The 19014-nt window shown below is 43.3% G+C and overlaps 1 protein-coding gene across 2 annotated transcripts in view; it reads left to right on the forward strand.

Moving 5' to 3' along the window:
- Positions 1–19014, forward strand: part of LOC111872718 (ubiquitin carboxyl-terminal hydrolase 2) — a 70844-nt gene that overhangs the window by 12407 nt on the left and 39423 nt on the right. Inside the window, exons 4-5 of one of the 2 annotated variants that reach the window (XM_023866869.2) lie at positions 11074–11319; positions 15389–16241. In XM_023866869.2, the coding sequence (XP_023722637.1) occupies positions 11093–11319; positions 15389–16241 (1080 nt within the window). In that variant the 5' untranslated portion in view covers positions 11074–11092. The remainder of the gene's footprint in view (positions 1–11073; positions 11320–15388; positions 16242–19014) is intronic. The other variant, XM_023866870.2, reaches the window with a different exon arrangement.

Here is a 19014-nt window from a genome sequence, read left to right on the forward strand (position 1 = left end):
TTGTGAGGCTTATATTTTTGCATTTTCTGTAATACTGTTTCCTGCTTCATTCTGCAGTTAGTGTCTGAGTGACATCTGTATTCAGATGTAGCCATTAGAGGATGATACATCTTGAGTTCATTTATTACTCCTCTCTGTCTTGATCTAGAATATGTGGGTTATTGCTCATATAGGGGAAACAGCATGTTACATGTTAATGTATGTGGGTTTCCCATATGAGGGCAAGTACCTGCCCTCATGAGGGGTTCCCTTTGTTTTTCTTTCATGTTGTACAGTGCTCCTATGCTCTGTGTAATGTTGTAAGGCTTGAATGTAGATTGTGTTACATTTACTGGAACGAGGAAAGTAATTGCATCACGCATCCTGAATGAAGGGCGATAAAATTCAGTAGCATGTTGTGGCTGAAGAGGTGAGCTTACACTGAAAGTCTACAGTTCTGCAGATTTAAAGATGCTGTAGATAGATATACCAGGTAGGTGATGCTGGAGAGGACCGTTATAGATCCTTATAGACATTTACAGTTCCCCGAGATATTGGGTTTTCGGACTATATGCATCGTCCTGGTTTTTAAGATAACTAAGAAAAACACTACGTTTCAGAAACTGGATCTGTTTCCTTCCTCAGGTGAGGGAAAACACCTATTCTGTTGGGTCCCTTAGAAAGAGCTAGCCTCAATCACTGGACAACCGATGTCACAAAACACAAAGGTTATAAACACCTGAGACCAGGCTAAGTCCATGAGAGCTAATAAGAAAAATATACATAACAAATTGTACCAAACATACAAGCGTGGAACCAGGATAGATAGAGCCGTAGAAATTTGTCACGAAACCAAACCAATAACCATGTCCATGACCCCACGGCATGGAATAGAAAGGAGAACTAGTAAAAAAACTAATAGTGTCTAACTAGCGTCAACAATGGAGTAAATCACGTCTATCTAATTTAGAACCTTAATAGAAATCAATAAAAACATATATCTCGTCATACAGATCTGTGTGAATTGGTGACTTCATTGTTGATAATGGGGATCCAAATGGGAGAAAAGTCCAAACTGGGTTGGCTAATTGGGTTGGCCGAGCATGCCATATGGGCCGCTTCCTTGTATTTCCTACACCTGATGTGGCTTTCAATATCCAAAAATCTGAGCTTCATCCCAGCCTACCCTATGTCCCTCTTCATAGGCATGTCCAAAAACCCAATATCTCTGTGTGTTTTACACCATCGTCAGAATCCTATGGTAATTTAAAGTTCCATTTATAATGACTGGGCAGTCATGGTGTTGAAAATATGCGTGCCAAAAGTGTAGAATTTTCAGCCAGCATTTCTAACGTTTGGGGGCCGAGTGTTTTAACTAGGAACCTCCTGCTTAGAAACCAGGAGTGCTGATGCACCATAATATGCAATATGGTGATAATGTTGTGACATAGCATCCTGTTGCAGTTCATATTTGAATGTATTTTCAGTTGTTTAACATCACACTGCACACTTGATAGTCAACAGACATCCCAAAAAAGACAGTACTAGGGAGAGTCAGTAAATAGGTCACAAATGGATTTAAAACATAAAATGTGTGGTATTCGAGCCTGGCAAAAACATTTATCTGTAGACATATCCTCCTCCAACATTGATAAACTCGTCCCATCACTTTACCAATGCGTTAAAACCTGCAGCATAGAAGTCTTTTGACTTGTGTCAGGCACTTCGGAATCTGGTCAGGCATCATCTACGACTTTTCGAACGTCCTTGAGAAAATTTCTCGACCCAGTTCTGAACTGCTTTACACAACAAACACTTCCCACCATAAACGGAGAACATTACAATATGAATATCCTTTGCATTGAGCCTTTTTCCCGTAGAAACGCACAACAGAATGCTGCTTTTTGGTAGTATACCTTCAAACACGTTCGCCATTTCGACTACTGAAAACAGCCTCTGAATATGTGCATGCACATCTGCTGTCTAGACTGTTATGAAGCTGGGCAGTGTGCTACCTAGTGATACACATAAAAAACCTATTACATCCATTACAGCTGTTTTACTTCCATTTGTCACCTATTTACTGACCCCCTCGTAATTGTGGCATAGGAGGAGGAAATAAATTGACTTCATTAAAAACATTGTAAATACCGAACACTAATTGCTGTAGCATGGAAAACACAACAGTTACCCCCCGGTTTCAGCACACCTGATGATGGCGGAATGTGCCAAAACATATAGTGCATGACAGATTTAAAATTGATTGAATTTTAAATTTTAGTGTTGTTGCGTGGTGGACAGTAAACAACTGAAAATATATTCTAATATATGGTGATGGTTTCTAGCCTTCTTTTTCAAAAAATAAACATAGGCTTATGAGATCACCTTGCTGTCTGTCTAGGCAGTAGCTCGTTAAGTGCATTCTCATGGCAGTGCTGTCCTTGTATTGAGAGAAGTGAGCAGTTAGTTCTTCGCAGATCCTATTGTCGTTTTGTGGGGGGTGATATTGGATCAGTTGCAGAGTTTACATAGCATCTGTTGAAAAATGGTTTATCATGAATGTGGACTGTAAGATATGTAGGAGGAAAGTGCCAGTGTTTATTTTAAAGATGTTTACCTGGCATTCAGCCACGCTGAATGAAAAAGAGTCCGGATATTGTGACGTGTTATAGTGAATCCTGATATGGTTTTGTATTGGATATTGCATTTATTGACCACTTTAACTCACAGCTCGTAATTACACTTAATTATAGCGCCATCGTGGATCTTCACACTTTACAAATCACTGTCATATACACACACACACACGCGCACACGCGTGTTCTCAGTGTGTTACTAGACGTTTCCTGTTAACGGCACCTAGCAGTGGAGATTCTTCAGCTACCGTGCTCATGTATCTGAACTGCAGCTCACTTCCAACTGAGTATTCTTGGAACTAACGTAAGTCTTTTCTTCACAGACTAAACTCTAACCGTATCCCTTACGTATAAGATTTCGGCATGGACCACAGAGAAAACACCGTTCCTCTACTGCATGCGTATACGTTGCCACCGGTACGTGTTTACCGAACCATTCACTAGCAGTGGCCGTCTGTTCTTTCTTATTAAGAATCTGCTGCCTAGCAGCTGACCACGTTCTGTTGCCTGTTTCGCGACCGTTGCCTAGAAACGGATGCCTCAAGGCCGTTGGCTAGCAAAGGCTGTTTCTCTGGCTCCACATTTATTGCTTTGAGCAAATATGTCACAGTATTGTGTGAAACGTCTTCCATAATTTGCATACTGTACTTTGATGGAATATTAGTGGTAAGTAAAAAAAGTAAAGCTATCCCCGTACCAGGCCGTGAAGGCCCATAGGGTTGTGAGACGTTGAGGGTCTCACATTTTCTAGACAGTCAGCTCACAGTTAGCGGCGAGGTTGTCAGCCTTACGCGCCGGCCGCGCTTTACTCCCCAGGAAAATTATTTAATTAATTCCTGGTACTCATTTCTGTTAGAGGCTGAGTCGACCCCAGGGTCATAGTGCGGCTGGAAGGATTAGGTCAATTGAAAATATCCAATGACCTCATCGGGTTAAAGAATTGGCATCAACAAGACTCATTGGATATCCCATTAGATGAACCGTACTGGTATATTTCAAGATATCTTTTAATTTGAAGAAAGCAGTCTTCTGGGATTTGGCACCGTGTATATGTGGTGTTAACCGACGTTTCGGAGGAACGTCGGTTAACACCACATATACACGGTGTCAAATCCCAGAAGACTGCTTTCTTCATAGTCACCGCCGTGAAAGCCTCAAATCTTACATCTTTTAATTTGTTGTGGTAATGAAACTTCTTTCCGAACTCTGAAGTGATCTCATTACAGAAAAATTTAAATCTTATTTGTGTAGCCTACTTGCCTTCCTTGCGGAAAAAGTGGGTATAGGAGACCAGAGTATTATTTGTGTGTACATCTCAATTTCAACTTTCGAGCCTGTTGACCAATTTTTGTGAAATTACGTGTGTGACAGACGTAACTTGTGAGGTGTAGGAGTGATTCTAACACCACTTAATACAGAGAAAAAATATTGTAGTGTATTTGAAAATATGCCATTTTTACTAGTATATCATTTTTTTTTCTTCTAGAAAGTAAGGCAATAAAATGGCGTTAAATGGAATTCGTATTTTGGTCTTGATTTAATGTGAAATGCTAATGAAGGATTAGAGTTAAGTTTGTGAAATTTGGTCTGGAGATAAATTCTAAATGTGCTTACAAATTGTGCATGATATAAACAGTTAAAGAATCAGCTAACTGTAGTACGGGAATTTGGCCCTTAAAGCTTTTGACAGATCAGTGATGGATACTACGCTTAGCGTGGGTATCCAGCACGCCTATTTTAAGCAACTATATTCAGGAGCTGTCAAAGATCGTATTCTCAAAGTTTGCCGCTGAGGCTGTTTCTGAGGAGAATTTTTAAGAAAAGGCCGCAAGGGTTCTTCCTGTGAAACAGTAAGACTGGGAATAAGGCGATTCCTGCAAGCAAGAAGATGACTATGCCCCACTGGCTTGGCTATTACATGCTACCTGTAATTATTTTTTTTTTACTAATCATTCTAATTATACCTAAACTAGGGCGCGGCAGTAGTTCGGTTACACTGTGTTGATGTTGACGGTGGAATTTTCGAAAATGTATTATGCTAGGTAAACTGTACCAGCTTTGTCACTTGAACGATAAATGCCGGTATTAGAAGCAGTATGTAATATCTCTTTCTTATCAACAGTTTTGGAACTGTACAGTCAAATAACTCTATCTTGGGAACCGTTCGGAATAGGACACATGTACATATACACTCTTTTCTGCGAACTCCCAGAATATTGACCTTTCCTACTGGGGCACTGTATGTTAGTGACGTGCCTTAGTTTCATAGCTCCTGCATTTCAATATACGTGTATTCTTCATTTGTCTTTACTGTCTCCTTTTTTGTGGTTTATTTTGTCAGTATCTAGACTGTAGCGTCATATAGTATGATAGGCAAATAATGAATTGGACGGAGTTTGGAAGCAAACGGTTGTGGCATATTGAAAGTACTGTCCCCTTCATTTTCCTGGATGGACTGAGGAAAACCACGAACAAATCAAACTAGATGGTGTCCCAGCTGGGATTTCAAACCAAGCACTTCCTGGACGCAAATATATTCTGCTGTCTCTTATGAACGTATTTTATGCCAGTGAAAGGTTGTAATACGTTAAGGCCACAAGCACAGTATGTACTGTTTTGTCGTTGATTTGGCGTGCGGGCAGAAACGTTTGGAGAGGCTGTTCAGCTAACTAATGTGGATAAATCAGAATTCGTAATAGTTCGAGTTTTCGAGGCTGACACTCTGTATAGTTTGTTTCTTTAAGTATAGGTTATAAATTTCGAGTTTACTTCATGGTACTCAGCAAGATTAATGGTTCATGAATTCATCACTATTCAGACTTCCCACATCTCGTGTTCTTGGAAACCGCCTCTTTCCGAGTTATGTAAGGTTAATGTGAGTTGGGTGCCAAGTCCTCATTCAGAATATTTGCCGGTTGGAGCGTGATATTGTGGAGTGTTCAGAGCTTAGCACTCCGCTCTGAATAAGGATGCATTAGATAGGACTGCATAAAGGGTTGCTGGCGTTACATATCAATGACCTAATGTAAAACTCGTTCAAATTTACATAGTCTCTTAGGCTAAAGAATATATTTCTGAAAATTCTCCGCGTACTATTTGGACAAAAAATGCCGCGATGCCGTGTTTTTAAACCTTGCAGAGCTGTTGTCCTTGACTTCACATTCCTCGCAATGTGACAGACTTTTAATTAATTGCTGCCTCATTTTTCTTTTTAAGGAACCCTTCGCAGCGTGTCTTCATCCTCTTAATTTTGGGAGATCACATTCGTTTTCAGATTTAAGCACTTTCTGGCAGAATGGGACTTAGTAAATAAATACAGATTGTAAATCAGAAAATACAATACAAGTACGTTAGTTAAGTGAATGGAATGCTTCCAGTACATACCTCTTCGGAGCCATCTGTAATCATGCCAGATTTTATGGTCTTGGTAAATCATCCTTCGCCATGGTCCTATTTTTGTGTACGATAAATATAACCTTACAAGAGTGTACTTTCAGTGTCTAACTGTGAATGTACCAGAACTTGACATTTGAGGTACATTGGATGACAGCCTTGATGTATTGAATGTGTTTAAGATGGCGTTATGACTCTATAACTTGCTGGTGAGATCACAGACATTTAGCTCTCATTTATCCTGAATCAGTTCAGTCCTAAATGCTGACCCAAGTAATGAGATTCCACCTCAGCGCCTCACCCACAGTTAAATAAGACTGCCTTTGTCAAAACTTCATAACAATACCTATGACTTTGATTTGTTTCATTCTGGTTTGTCACACTAATATTATGAACAAGTTAAATAGTTCCTCTTCAGCCCCCGTCAAAAGAAATAATAAGAGGGATGACACGAACCAGCTTGGTTTACGAATTCCAATAGAATCTTAACAAACTAACTATAAATATTTTAAAGTATTGGAACAGCCGCTATAGTTGTAAAGACTTTAAATTTTACAGCCAATTATATGGTGTTTATATTGTATGTATATATTTTAACTTGTAGAATATGTACTGTAATGGTGGCTTCTAACAGCCTTGATGTAAAGTTGTCCCTCTGAACATGGTCTCTGAAGACCGAAAAATGTAAGGGCATGAATAATTGAAATAAAAAAATCTTAACCAGTCACACAGGACGGAACTATTTAACTTTTTCATAATATCTATGAAGTTTTTACAGTAACAGAAACTGTCATTAGTGTGTTAATTCTTAAAACACACTTATTGCATTGTGAAACTTCTTTAGGTATCTGTCAATTAAGATCATGATATGAATGAAAGATTAGCAGAAATCAGTTTTTACACCTAACAAAGTATATGTTGTAAAAGTGCCGCCCCCCTGGCAGGCGTTTGGTTTGTCTGTTACGGCCTGCACTGTTTTTATATTTACTGAGCAGGTGAAGTTACTCAAAGAACAGTAAAGGCGAGGGCACACCAAGGAAACTGGAAACCGAAATTTCAAAAAATTGTTATCAGCCTGAGTTGAACACATGTTACTGAATGGAGCAGCGCAAATTAAGGAAACGGCAACACAACTCGGGGAAAGACTGAGAAACTCAACTTCCAGGCAGGGGAACATACCAGTCTTCTCACAGTTGCGCCACCGCGTGGTTTCCTAATGTCAGCTGTTCTTTAGCGCTCTTCGGTGATCCATTTGTTTCTTAAGATGGCAGTAAACGTTGACGAAGCTGTTAATTTTGTTTGTGTGCAGTTAATTGAGCAAGAGTCGGGTATATGTGACAAACGCCACCCAGACTGTGCTAGGCAGGACAAAATAGATTTGGCTTGGGAAAGAATTTCTCATGAGACGGAGTCTGGATCCAGGTTAAGTTCTTTCGAAAGAGTATAAGCGCATTAGTTTAAATTGTCGCAGAAAACGGATGCACCCGATGTTCTCTCTCCCTAACATTGTATTTAGCCGGTCACGGTAGCCGAGCGGTCTAAGGCGTGCACTGTCTTCGCTCGCTCGGAAGCCGGGATCGTGGGTTCGAATCCCACTCAGGGCATGGATGTTTCTGTGCGTTTTTCTGTGTTTGACTACAGGTAGAGGCCTTGCGACGAGCTGATCACTCGCACAAGGAGTCCTACCGTATGTGTAAGATCTAGAAAAACCGAAGTGAACGGAGTTCATGGAGGTAGGCCTAGGCCCACTGGGGCTGTATTGCCAAGGAAAAAAACATTGTATTTAAGAATCGTGTTGCAATAATATATCATTTATTTCACATATATTCCCGTCTTAAATGCAGCGTATTACATAGTCACCCATCTTTCTCATTACATGGTTCGGTTGTAGACGGCCATCATCAGGTGTTTTCTTACTCTTACTTATGGATCTGAGCCTTTCTTGAGGAGCCGCCAATTGTGCAGCTACTCAAGAATTTCCCATCATTGTATGGAACCCAAAGTTTCTTTACCGTGTTCACAAGAGCCCTCCAATTGTCCCTATCCTGAGCCAGATCAATCCACTCCATACCATCCCTTCCAGTCTCTAATTTTCATTGTAATATTGTTCACCCACCTACGCCTTGGTCTTCTCAGTGGTTTCTTTCATCAGGTGCTACCTTGATAAAATTGTTGCACTGTATGTCAAAATTTTGCATCGCGTGTGAAAGCTGTATTTCCTGATTCATATAAATTGACCCTAATTAAAACAAATTGATTAACATCCCAATATTTTCCTTGTAGTCGTCGTCATGTCTTCTCCCCCCGCCGTCTCAACTACCAACATTATTATGACCGGTGTTAGGAATTGAGACTTTTTTCCCCTGCAATTCCTTGATTTATGATCCATGACTGCATAGAGTTTGCTCTGCTAGTCGTTGCGTGTTATTTGCCGGGCGGTAACGCTGTTACCCTGTAAACTGAATGATCTTCATTGAAGGTTCGTTGCCTGGGAACGTATTGTTGAACGAAGTGTGAGAACTAGCCACATTCAAGCAAATGCTACAGTGACAGCTCAGGTAGTGCTGCTTAGCATCGGCGAGTAAACAGTCGTTGCTTTGTAAGATCTACAGCATGTGACTATGGGAAGCACCCGCAGTGGATCATGTGCTAGCCAATTGCAAGCTAGAAACCGTTCGCTGTCTAGCAACGGCTGAGTAGGGCTGCGGCCGCGCCATAGCTCAAGCGGTTAGTCGCTGGCTTCCCACCGCGGGCGCCCGGGTTCGATCCCGGGTCTGGTCAAGTGGGATTTGTGGCGGACAAAGTGGCGCTGGGGCAGGTTTCCTCCGAGTACTTCGGTTTCCGCTGCCAGTCTTCATTCCACCAATTGATCCAGAATCACCCTCACCTATCATCTGGCGCTGGTACAATAAGCCAGAAGTGGCCGCAGCACAAGGGGCTTAGTCCCACCCCACTAGCAATAAAAAAATAACGGCTGAGTAAGCAGCCGGTGCTGGGCAAAGCCTGCAACAATACGGACAGTGACATATTTTTCTGTAGGTCTGACTCTAGCGTACATAAGAAGATACATTGAGTGGGAGTTTGACATCCACCCCGTGTGGCGGCGGGGTCCAATACCTCCACCGTGACCCTGCGAGTCCTAGGAGGCGACGAAAAGGAGCCTCAGATGGGGCTCGACACCAAGACTTACTGAGTGACTGACCGTCAGTCGCAATGTGACTTGGACTTGGGAGTTTGACAGTTTTACATTCACCAGATAGTTTTTAACACGATAGGACTGACTGTGAAACGACTTGTTCAACATCCTGTGCTATAGTTGCGTTGAATTGTAGTGACGGCGTTGAGTAATAAAGTGTCGTCTCAAAAATACTCCCCGAGGTCTTGTTTCACGACAACAGGATCAGTATTATTATCGTCTATTACACAAAATTAAAAAATACAACCACCCATTATGTCGGACGAACATACCCACTTAAGATGATGCCAGCAATTAATAAGACAAGTTTCCTCAGTGTGCACCTGCTAACCTGGAAACCAGTTGCCTGCTTTAAATCGGAGAGATTTCTCAGAAATTGTGGTTGCAGTGCGTTTGCCAGTTTCTTTGGTGTGCCCTCGCCCTAAAAGGCCAATGATTGTTTCTCCACTGTTTGGGGGGGGGGATGAAGTGTCTTCTCTTGAAAGCAGGTAGAATTTAAAAGTGACATTTAGTCACCATCCACTAATTGTGTACAAGTAGATTTCAGTGGTTCTTGAGCCAGGTAGATCTCAGACAGTTTCCTGTGTTTTGAAGAAACACTAACCCAGTGACCAAACACACATTTCAACTCATACTGTTTGCACATGAAGATATCTAACCATGTCTGCTGGCACATCATGTTTGTGACATAGACTGCCTTGTCTGTCGAACACTGCTTGAGTATATTGAATGTTACACGATAGCTGCATCTGGAATGTAATGTCATATCACATAGTGGCACGTAGTAGCGTAGTTGACCGAGTCACTGTGCTACAAGCTGGAGGGTCGCGGGTTCAATTCCCGATCAGGCTAATGTGTTTTTTTTCCCCCTTCAATTGACTTGGTCCTTCCATCAGCGCCGTGGCTCTGGGGTCGACTCAGCCTCTAACAGAAATGAGTACCCGGAATTTTCCTGGGGGTAAAGGGCGGCCAGTTAGTCGGCGCATAAGGCTGACAACCTCACCGCCACCTGTGAACCGATTGTCTAGAAAATGTGGGAGCCTCAGCTTCACAGAATCCTATGGGCCTCCACGGCGTATTACAGGGATAAAAGTTAGAGCTATCCCTGTTAACAGACCATGAAGGCCCATAGGGTTGTGAGACGTCAAGGCTTCTAAATTTTGTAGACAGCGAGCTCACAGATGGCGGTGAGGTTGTCAGCCTTACACGCCGGCCGCCCTTTACACCCAGGAAGATTCCTGGAGCTCATTTCTGTTAGAGGTTGAGTAGAACCCAGGGCCGTAGTGCGGCTGGAAGGATTAGGCAAATAAAAAAAAAGTCATCGGGACTCGAACCCACGACTTTCTGGCTTGTAGCATTGTACCTCAACCAACTACGCTACCGCATGGTAAGGCACTATTGCTTCTGAGGAACTTGTTGCGTCTTCATTCCTGTACCCTGAAGATGGTGACAGCAAGTTTATGTGAAACGTTGGTATCTTTCGGTCAGACTGTATTGGCTTCATGTTCCAAAATACTTTCATGTTTACTATAATAGCCTCAGATCTCACACAGTGATTAAATGCTAATGTTAAAGTAAAACTTACTATATTATTCTAAAATTTACTCATCATGCAGTAAATTTATGTGCAAAATATTATACTCATCTTCACAAAATGTATAACTTGCGTCAGAAACATTTTTCAGAATGGTTTGTTAAGCGTAAGCAAGTCAAATAAAGGAGTAGTCCTTACTGACTACTAACATCCAAATTAATATTATGCCCCAAAATTCAACAAGGGCTCTCTTGAAAAAAATGTATCAAAATACATTTAAGGATATCAAGGAAGTTGAGACAGGCAGAATGTACAGTGGTGTGTTGTCTTTCCAGGCCGTTGGGCACCTTGGTGATGCCTTACTGCAGTGGTGCTGTGGCTACGGTGTCGTCAGGGCCCGTCAGCTACAAGATGCCAGTTCCATCTCACAGTCGTTTCACTTCTTCTATGACTGGGAGCAGCTATAGAACGACCACCTCCCTCAGCAGCTCCTTAGATCGACCTTACTATTCCAGCCTTACACGAACAATCCCAAGGTCATACACCTCAGAATATAAATCAAAATACCCATCACCATCCAGGTGAGTACCTGAGTTCTGTTTTTTTTTTCAGTTCAGGGATCAAGAAATGCAGTTTGCTTGCACGAAGTGATTGGTAATGATCAGTTCAAAAACTCTGTATTGTCTCACAGACTGTTCATGTCTGTATTGTGTGTGCATGTGTGATATACCTAACTTTTTCATTTTCAAGGTAACTTCTGTGTCAATCATATATGAGTAATATGTAAAATAAACATGGGACATTTCTTAAAAATTAAAAAAAGCAGCAATAATTACTACTTATTGACGAAGATGTAGAAAGTAGTTTTTACTGAAAAGAGCTGCTGCTGGCCCTCGCCAGCACAGTGTTCTTGGTTTCAAGTCCCACGAGACTCATGACCATATTTTACTGTCTGACGGCTCTGGGAGCCTTCCAGACTCACTCGCTGAAACAGAGTCAGAGTTACTTTATGACTGGTGGTTTACCGCCAGTCAGTTCATCTTGGTGCCGCGCCGCTCGAGGCACACAACCATTTTTTTTTGCAGTTGAACCCTTACTGTCATAGTTCTCACATAACATCCTCTCTACAATAGAGTCATTTACTTTACGACTGACGGTTTACCGCCAATCAGTTCGTCTTGGCGGCAAGCCCCTTGAGACCGTCGACCAGAATTTTCATTTTCCAACTGACCACTTGCGATTATAGACCTTAGGTAACTTCATCTCTGGCAAGAGAATGGGTCTGTCATTTACAATTGCTGCTGGGCCTCACCAACACAGTCATTCTGAGGTCCGAATCCCGCGGGACTCATGACGATATTTTCCTGTCTCAGATTCGAGACTCCCCCAACCTGGAGGGTCAGGTCCCCGTATTTATATCACCGGTTCTCGTCCTTTCTGCGACAAGTCAAAGTCGCGTTGCGACTGACGGTCGGTCGGTCGGTCGGTCGGTCGGTCAGTCAGTCAGTCAGTCTCAGTCAGTCAGTCAGTCAGTCTTGGTGTCAAGCTCCATCACACTATATAGCTAACTGGCCCTGCTTATAACATCTCGGCACGTCCCTCGTAGAAGGCACTGTTCCTCTTTTGTAGCGCAGTTGCTGCTGTCGAAGCATACTTGTTTGCATAGCTGTTACTTAGCACCGGCTGTTGTATAGTTAATTATTTCGCTGCCGTTGCCTAGCAACGGGTTCACATGCCACAACATATATGGACCATACTTTTACTTTTGACTGTGTAACTGAAATGCTGTTATATCTAAGAAATTATTTTTGAACTGGACTTGATTTTCTGTGTACTTTCTGAAAGAGGCGTCGCGGTATGCAAGAAACAGAAGACATTTCACTGATGGTAGGTCATACGATGCTTACACATGGCTGATGTACAGAATTCGTTGAGTTGAATCACTCTTTTTGTGTCATTCTGCTCGGTTATACCATCAGCATACCCGTGTTTATTCCTCAATTTGGTTACACGTGAAATGGCTTTCTTTCAAGCGTCCTCAGGAATCTCTGCATATCAGATTCTCTGATGTATTTGGTACACGTTGCCCCTTTTCTTGATGCCATCCATATTCGCCTCCATGCTTGTTCTTTTGGATTGATGTGGCAGTTGCACGTGTGAGAGCCTAATTACATCTAACCATTTTTCTAACAGTTCGAAGTGTTCACCATTGCACAAACTTTTTATTTCAGAAACATTTGTTTCTAGTTCACTACATGTTTCAACCAGAGTTGGTCATCATTGGGTGAAACATACACAAAGGCTAACAGGTTTTTGAGTAAGTTGTAATAAAAGTTGCGATTAAAATAAAAAGCAGGTAATTAGGTCAGATGTAACATAAATAAATATAGTCATATAGAATAATTTTTTTAATATGAGTAAAAATAAAGCTAAATTTAAGGAATAAAATTTGTGGATGACCTTCGCACAATAGATATTCTTTGATACTTTGATGTGCTGCCTAAAAGCCAGAATATCTGAGTCAGCGGGCGTCCTTTATTAGGCAACGGTTCGCTATCCACGCTTCTGTATCGTGGGGGTGACAGTGAAACATGTTCACGCGACAACGCATACATAACAGATGTTATCACGGAAATAAAAACCAGGACTAATGCAGTTCCCGCGGTAACGAATACATTAGTTGCCGGTGCATAGAACATGTGAAGCGGAACCCTTGAACAAGGCGTCTTCTAGGCCATCTGTCTGTCAGTTGTAACACACCAGGACAGAAGTCAGACGAAACACAAGTGAGAGGAGAGTTCCGTAGTCAGAATTGTAGCCAGCAGTTATAAGCAGAGTTAAGAATCGAAGCAGAACCCAGAAGCGAAGTCAAAGAGTTTAGAAGTGAAGTACGAGATAACAGAGAGTGTGTGAACTATTATAATTGAGTGAAAATGTATAGTAACGTCCAATAAACGCAAAGATCAAATCTAGGAATTCACAATCATTTGTCACGGAACCCCGGACACATGACAGTACTTGAGGAATCGAGTAAAAACGTGTAAGTTAAAAAAAAAAACGCGAAGGAATAGCAAAGTTTCATTGTCCTGTGTTTTGTATGTAGCATGTCGCTCTTATGAGATGTGGTTCAGTTGCACATCTCGTGATCGACTATTGGTGTGTCGTGCACGTGGCAACATCATCCGTCACCTGCGCCCCCCCCCCTCTCTTCGCTGTCAGCGCCACAAACGGATTTCATTTGATCAACCCTAAGGGTTAAGGGGTTAAGGAGAGAGTAGCTAGTTCTCTGAGATACTTAACAGTTTGGAGGGCATACATGGCCTCAGTTGGCATGGTAGCTGTCGTTTCGGTTTATGCACTGTGCAACATATTCTTATATGAATTCTTTAGCTTTAAGCGTTTCCATCTGTATTAAGAAGTGATTATAATTTGTCAGTAGTGTATTAGTATGTACCGCTGTGTATACGAAGTTCACGCCTAACGTACTTTGGATTTATTAACAGTATTTTACACAGAAACCGAAACAATGAACACTTCGCTGTATACAACAATTATAATGTCACGTGTTATATGTCGCCCATTGCCGAGCAAAGAAAGCAATGGAAATTGTTGAGTTCCCACAGTGACAAATCGAATACCAGCAGACCGTTGGAGGCGACGGAAAGGGAAGTCTCAAATCTGAGACAGTAAAATGTGGTCTCGAGTACCAAGGAACTCGGACCCGAGAAAGACTGCACCGGCAAGGGCCAGCAGCGTGTACAAAAGGCAGACCCGTCCTGTCGTCAGAGAAAAAAAAAACCCGTAACTGTCGAACAGTAAAGGCGCGTCTCCATTACTCGTGCTCGCGCTCGCCAGGCTTGTGCCCGTCGGGAGACTCGTCTGGCTTTTACTTGTGCTCGCAAATCTTCGTCCACACTACTTCAGTTGCTCGCCAGGCTTCGGCGCGTGAGGATCCGTATATTTACTCGTAGTGTGTAGGCTGTAGTCTATTTTAATTTATTGCATATAGTTTTTAAATTAAAAATTTGCTTGTCTCGTGACTTGTCATATCGTCCACATTACTCGTGAGCATAGCGAGTCACACTAGCACGAACACGAGTAATGTGGACGCTCCTTAATAAAGATATGATGGCAAGCCCCAGATGGATGCTCTATGCCAAGACAGACTGGTCGACTGACCGTCAGTCGTAAAATGAGACTCAGACTCAGTACTGGTATTTCCAAGGAAAGTACTGCCCCCGTATTCAGGGTAGAAGCATAAATGAAGCAAGCTGCTTTTTTCTTGCTTAGCTTACTCGTCGAACCCTAAGGCGAAAAAAAGAGTCCCTCTGAAACGTCGCTGAATTTCTACTGAACTGTACTGCATCACATCCCAGAAGGTAGTACCTTTCATAGTTAATGCGGTGATAACCTTAGATGCTTTTGGGGATACATGGAGAAGTCCATTTGTATCCTTACATAAATTAAGTTATGTGATTGATAAGTGTGTGTGTGTGTGGGGGGGGGAACCGAAATTGCCCAGCAGCATTGTGGAATGTCGAATGTTAATCTGCGGGGAGGGTTATGGGATGCTGAAAATGGGAGGTGGGCGGTAGCTGATTGAGAAAGTCTCCCGTACCGAATTTCAGCAAAATGTTTGCGTGTCCACAGAACCACAACTTCGTCAACGTACACCCGCCAGGGCTCCCTGTCTGACGACTCCGGAATCTCTGTGTCTTCGGGTCGCAATGCAGTCGGGCGAGAGAGGAGCGAGAGCCGGGAGCCCTCGAGCGGGGGATACAGTCGAGCCAGGGACAGCACCAAGACGACCTCCACGACTCTGGGCCGGCGGTTCGGCGCCTCGACGTCCACTCTGTCGGGCATCAGCGTGACTGAGATGTTCAGCAAGTACTCTCCTTCAAACTATACACGGTACAGCTCGGAGAGTACGGAAAGCGCCTACTCACGGAGCCATAGCGCTACCGCAACTGTCACCCGACGTTCAATAGGCGGTGGTGGTGCTGTGGGAGGCTGCTCCATGCCATCGGTCGATCGTCGCAGCCGTCTTATCTCTTCCGAGGTAATTTTACAGTCCAACAACAACAGTAACAGTACCAACAATAACCACGAGTCGTCCGAGGAGGATAACGAAGACGGCAATGGGAACGAGGCAGAGGTTCCACGCCGGTTCAACAGTTCTCCCGCAGCTTTGGCTCAGCAGAATGATGGGAGAGTCAGGAGACATCCTGTCAGGTCCTCTCCCTCGCCTGCCCTTGCTAGGAAAGTGTATAGCAGCAGCAAGGCAGAGGCGAGACTCACCTCATCTGAGGATGAGGACGACGAGGACGAGGAGGCGGAGGATGACAATCGGCAGGACGAGGAGGGCGACATCGCCTCCAGACGCTGTTCGGTCGGCGGGGTCGCAGGAGGTGCCACCTCCTCCCCTTCCTCCATACCCCACCAGTACGCAACCCGCTCCGAATCACCAAAGCCAACTAAGTCCGGAAACCAGTCGGCAGATGCGGTAAGTAGCATGACTGTCTCTCCGGGTAGAAATTGCGTGCACTGTTCATCCGATTCTCATATGCTTACCATATAGAACGTCATGCTTGCATAGGAAGCCAGGTTATGAGTCACGTTCCCTTGTCGATATTGCCAAAAAAGCGAAAGGGAAAATTTTGCTGTCACTTCTTCCAACACCTACATGATTAAATTTGTTTCAAGCAGGATCCCCGAAGTACAGTCGCCCAGTCGCCAGAGGTTTGTTTACGGAGACCAGTGGCGAGTTAAAAAATGTTTGTGTGAAGCGTGATGCAGGTGTTCTGGTGAGTGAATTGTAGTTTTGGAGCCCCAGTTTCGGTATCAAAGAAAATGAAATTGTGATCCATGTAGGCCTCTTGATGTTAGCCATACAAACAGAAGGCTTTGAGTGTGTGGAGACGCGCTTTTGCATATGTCCTCTTTGTGAACACGGGAATTTACATATCAGTAATACAGACGTAGCAAATGAACCAAAGAAAAGCCATGTACCTCTGACAAACATTTCAGTCAGAAACATCAGCAACTTAATGGTTAAAAGGAAATGAAGAGAGAGTGGATCAGGCAATTTACGTAACAGTAACATTAAGTATCTCGTACAGGTTTCATGAACACAGTACACAGCATATCTGTACAGTATTCTCGAGTCCCTCATGGTGTTGCGCGTGATTATGTAAGCCAGGCCGTTTCATTTGCCCCTTTGTTTACCTTCTCCCCCTACCTTGCAATAGTAACTGCTACTCGTGTGTGTCAAAGCAGTAGCACCGTAGGCTAACTACTCGCATCCGTTTTACATGGGCGTTTGCCCACGTATTCTTGTGATGAAACGCTTTTGATATCTACCAGTTGATACGGCATCGCTGAGCTGCAAGTTCGGTTGAATGACGCTATTCCAGATAAAGGCATATCGGCAGTAAGTACGGCACACTCGCCGTATTGCCAACGTTTGGGTGATTACCATAGGAAACTGTTCCCCGTATCACCCGTATTACCCCTACGTCAGGTGGCAGCGGTTTGCAGTATTCTGTAACACGGGAGAGCGTTGAACCGACCTGGAATGGTGGCGTAAGAACGGGTGTTTTGGAAGAGCGCGATGAAGAAAATGTCCGTATCGCGTTACAGCTGAAACACGGAAGTACGTTTACCTTTAAATGTGAACATTGTGATTTAAAATTAAAATAGATTTGCTTAGAAGAATGGTAAAAACCGTCTTTCATAATCATTTCACAGAATGTGTAACATGGTTTGGTACCGCATCGCTCTTCTTTGAGACGTCATGCCACACCAGCGACAGGTCATACTGTACTGGCCGTGAGAAGTACCGGAACACAAGAAGTAAACATTACGTCATGATACCGAACGTCGCGGCTGGATAGTTTGCACCTCTCTGCTTCGTATTTAGGAGATCCCGGGTTCAAATCGCGCGTTGCTCGTGGTATTTCTCTGTCTCCCCAGGCATCTGCCAGAATAATGCCACATATTAGACCACGACCGCTTCCTTCCATACCCATTCAACCTCATAATACGATGGAGAGTCAGTAAATGTTGGGGTCGATTCGGAAAATTCTTTGTCTCTCGAAAATTGTATATTATATACGTAAACTGAAGTAAAGGTATCTCTATAACAGGCCGTGGAGGCCCATAGGATTGTGAGATGTTGAGGTTCCCACATTTTCTAGACAATCGGATCATAGATGGCGGCAAGGTTGTCAGCCCTACGCGCCGGCCGCCCTTTTCCCCCCAAGAATATTCCTGGTACTCATATCTGTTAGAGGCAGAGTCGACCCCAGGGCCATAGTGAGGCTGGAAGGATGAGGTAAATTAAAAAAATTCAGTGATCTCATCACGATTCGATCCCGCATCCTTCCGGTTTGTAGCATAGTGCCACAACCAACTACGCTACCGTGTACCCCCGTATTATATACATATATTTCTTATTTAACTACTCTTACTGAACAGCAGACGACCTTCTGGCTCAGCGTTAACGCTCTAGGCTCCTGTTCGGTAGATGCTAAGTTTGAGTCTCGCCTGCGGCACCGGCTGTTATGTCAGTATTTCGTGGTGTTCCTCAGTCCGCCCGGACAAGCGGCGGGGATAGTACCTCGGGCCACGACCACATCCCTCAGATCATCCTGCCATTCCACGCTTTGTAGGCTTAGATACCGAAGACAGCCCACAAGAAAGCAGCAGGCTTCATGTAACAGCAAGGCCTCTCCGACATTTGGATCAAGTGCCTCCCATTACCACATACCGAACATAATCGGGTCGATTGACATGCCAGCCGTAGAGTTGAGTGTCCTGTGAGGGTCGACTCTATGAACTTCTGTTTGTTTCAGCCGTTCGGTTCGCATAGGAATCGGATCTCATTGCACGTTGAGGATTACGGTCTCCTTGGACATGGCACCGTTTACCAGACTACACGGCGTCACATGCCAGAAGACCGTAATCTTTAAATTTTCCACCGTGAGAACGTCATTTCACATTGCATGTTATTTAATAAGTGTGGTATCCATGCGCGTTCAGTCATCTATTCCAGTTGTCTGCATTTTCTTACGCATGTCCTTTTTTTTTTTTTTTTTTTTTTTTTTTTTTTTTTTTTTTTTTTTTTTTTTTNATCTCATAACATGCAGGGTGCACCATAATTGTTCCAAAAAGAAAAATTGGCGGATAAACCACAGGAGAGAGAGAGAGAAGAGGGGGTGGAAAATAACGTGAATCAGGGTTGGTATCAGTGCATAGACAAACATGACGACAATGCA

This window comes from Cryptotermes secundus, unplaced genomic scaffold, assembly GCF_002891405.2.
Source record: "Cryptotermes secundus unplaced genomic scaffold, Csec_1.0 scaffold900, whole genome shotgun sequence".
Taxonomy (NCBI): domain Eukaryota; kingdom Metazoa; phylum Arthropoda; class Insecta; order Blattodea; family Kalotermitidae; genus Cryptotermes; species Cryptotermes secundus.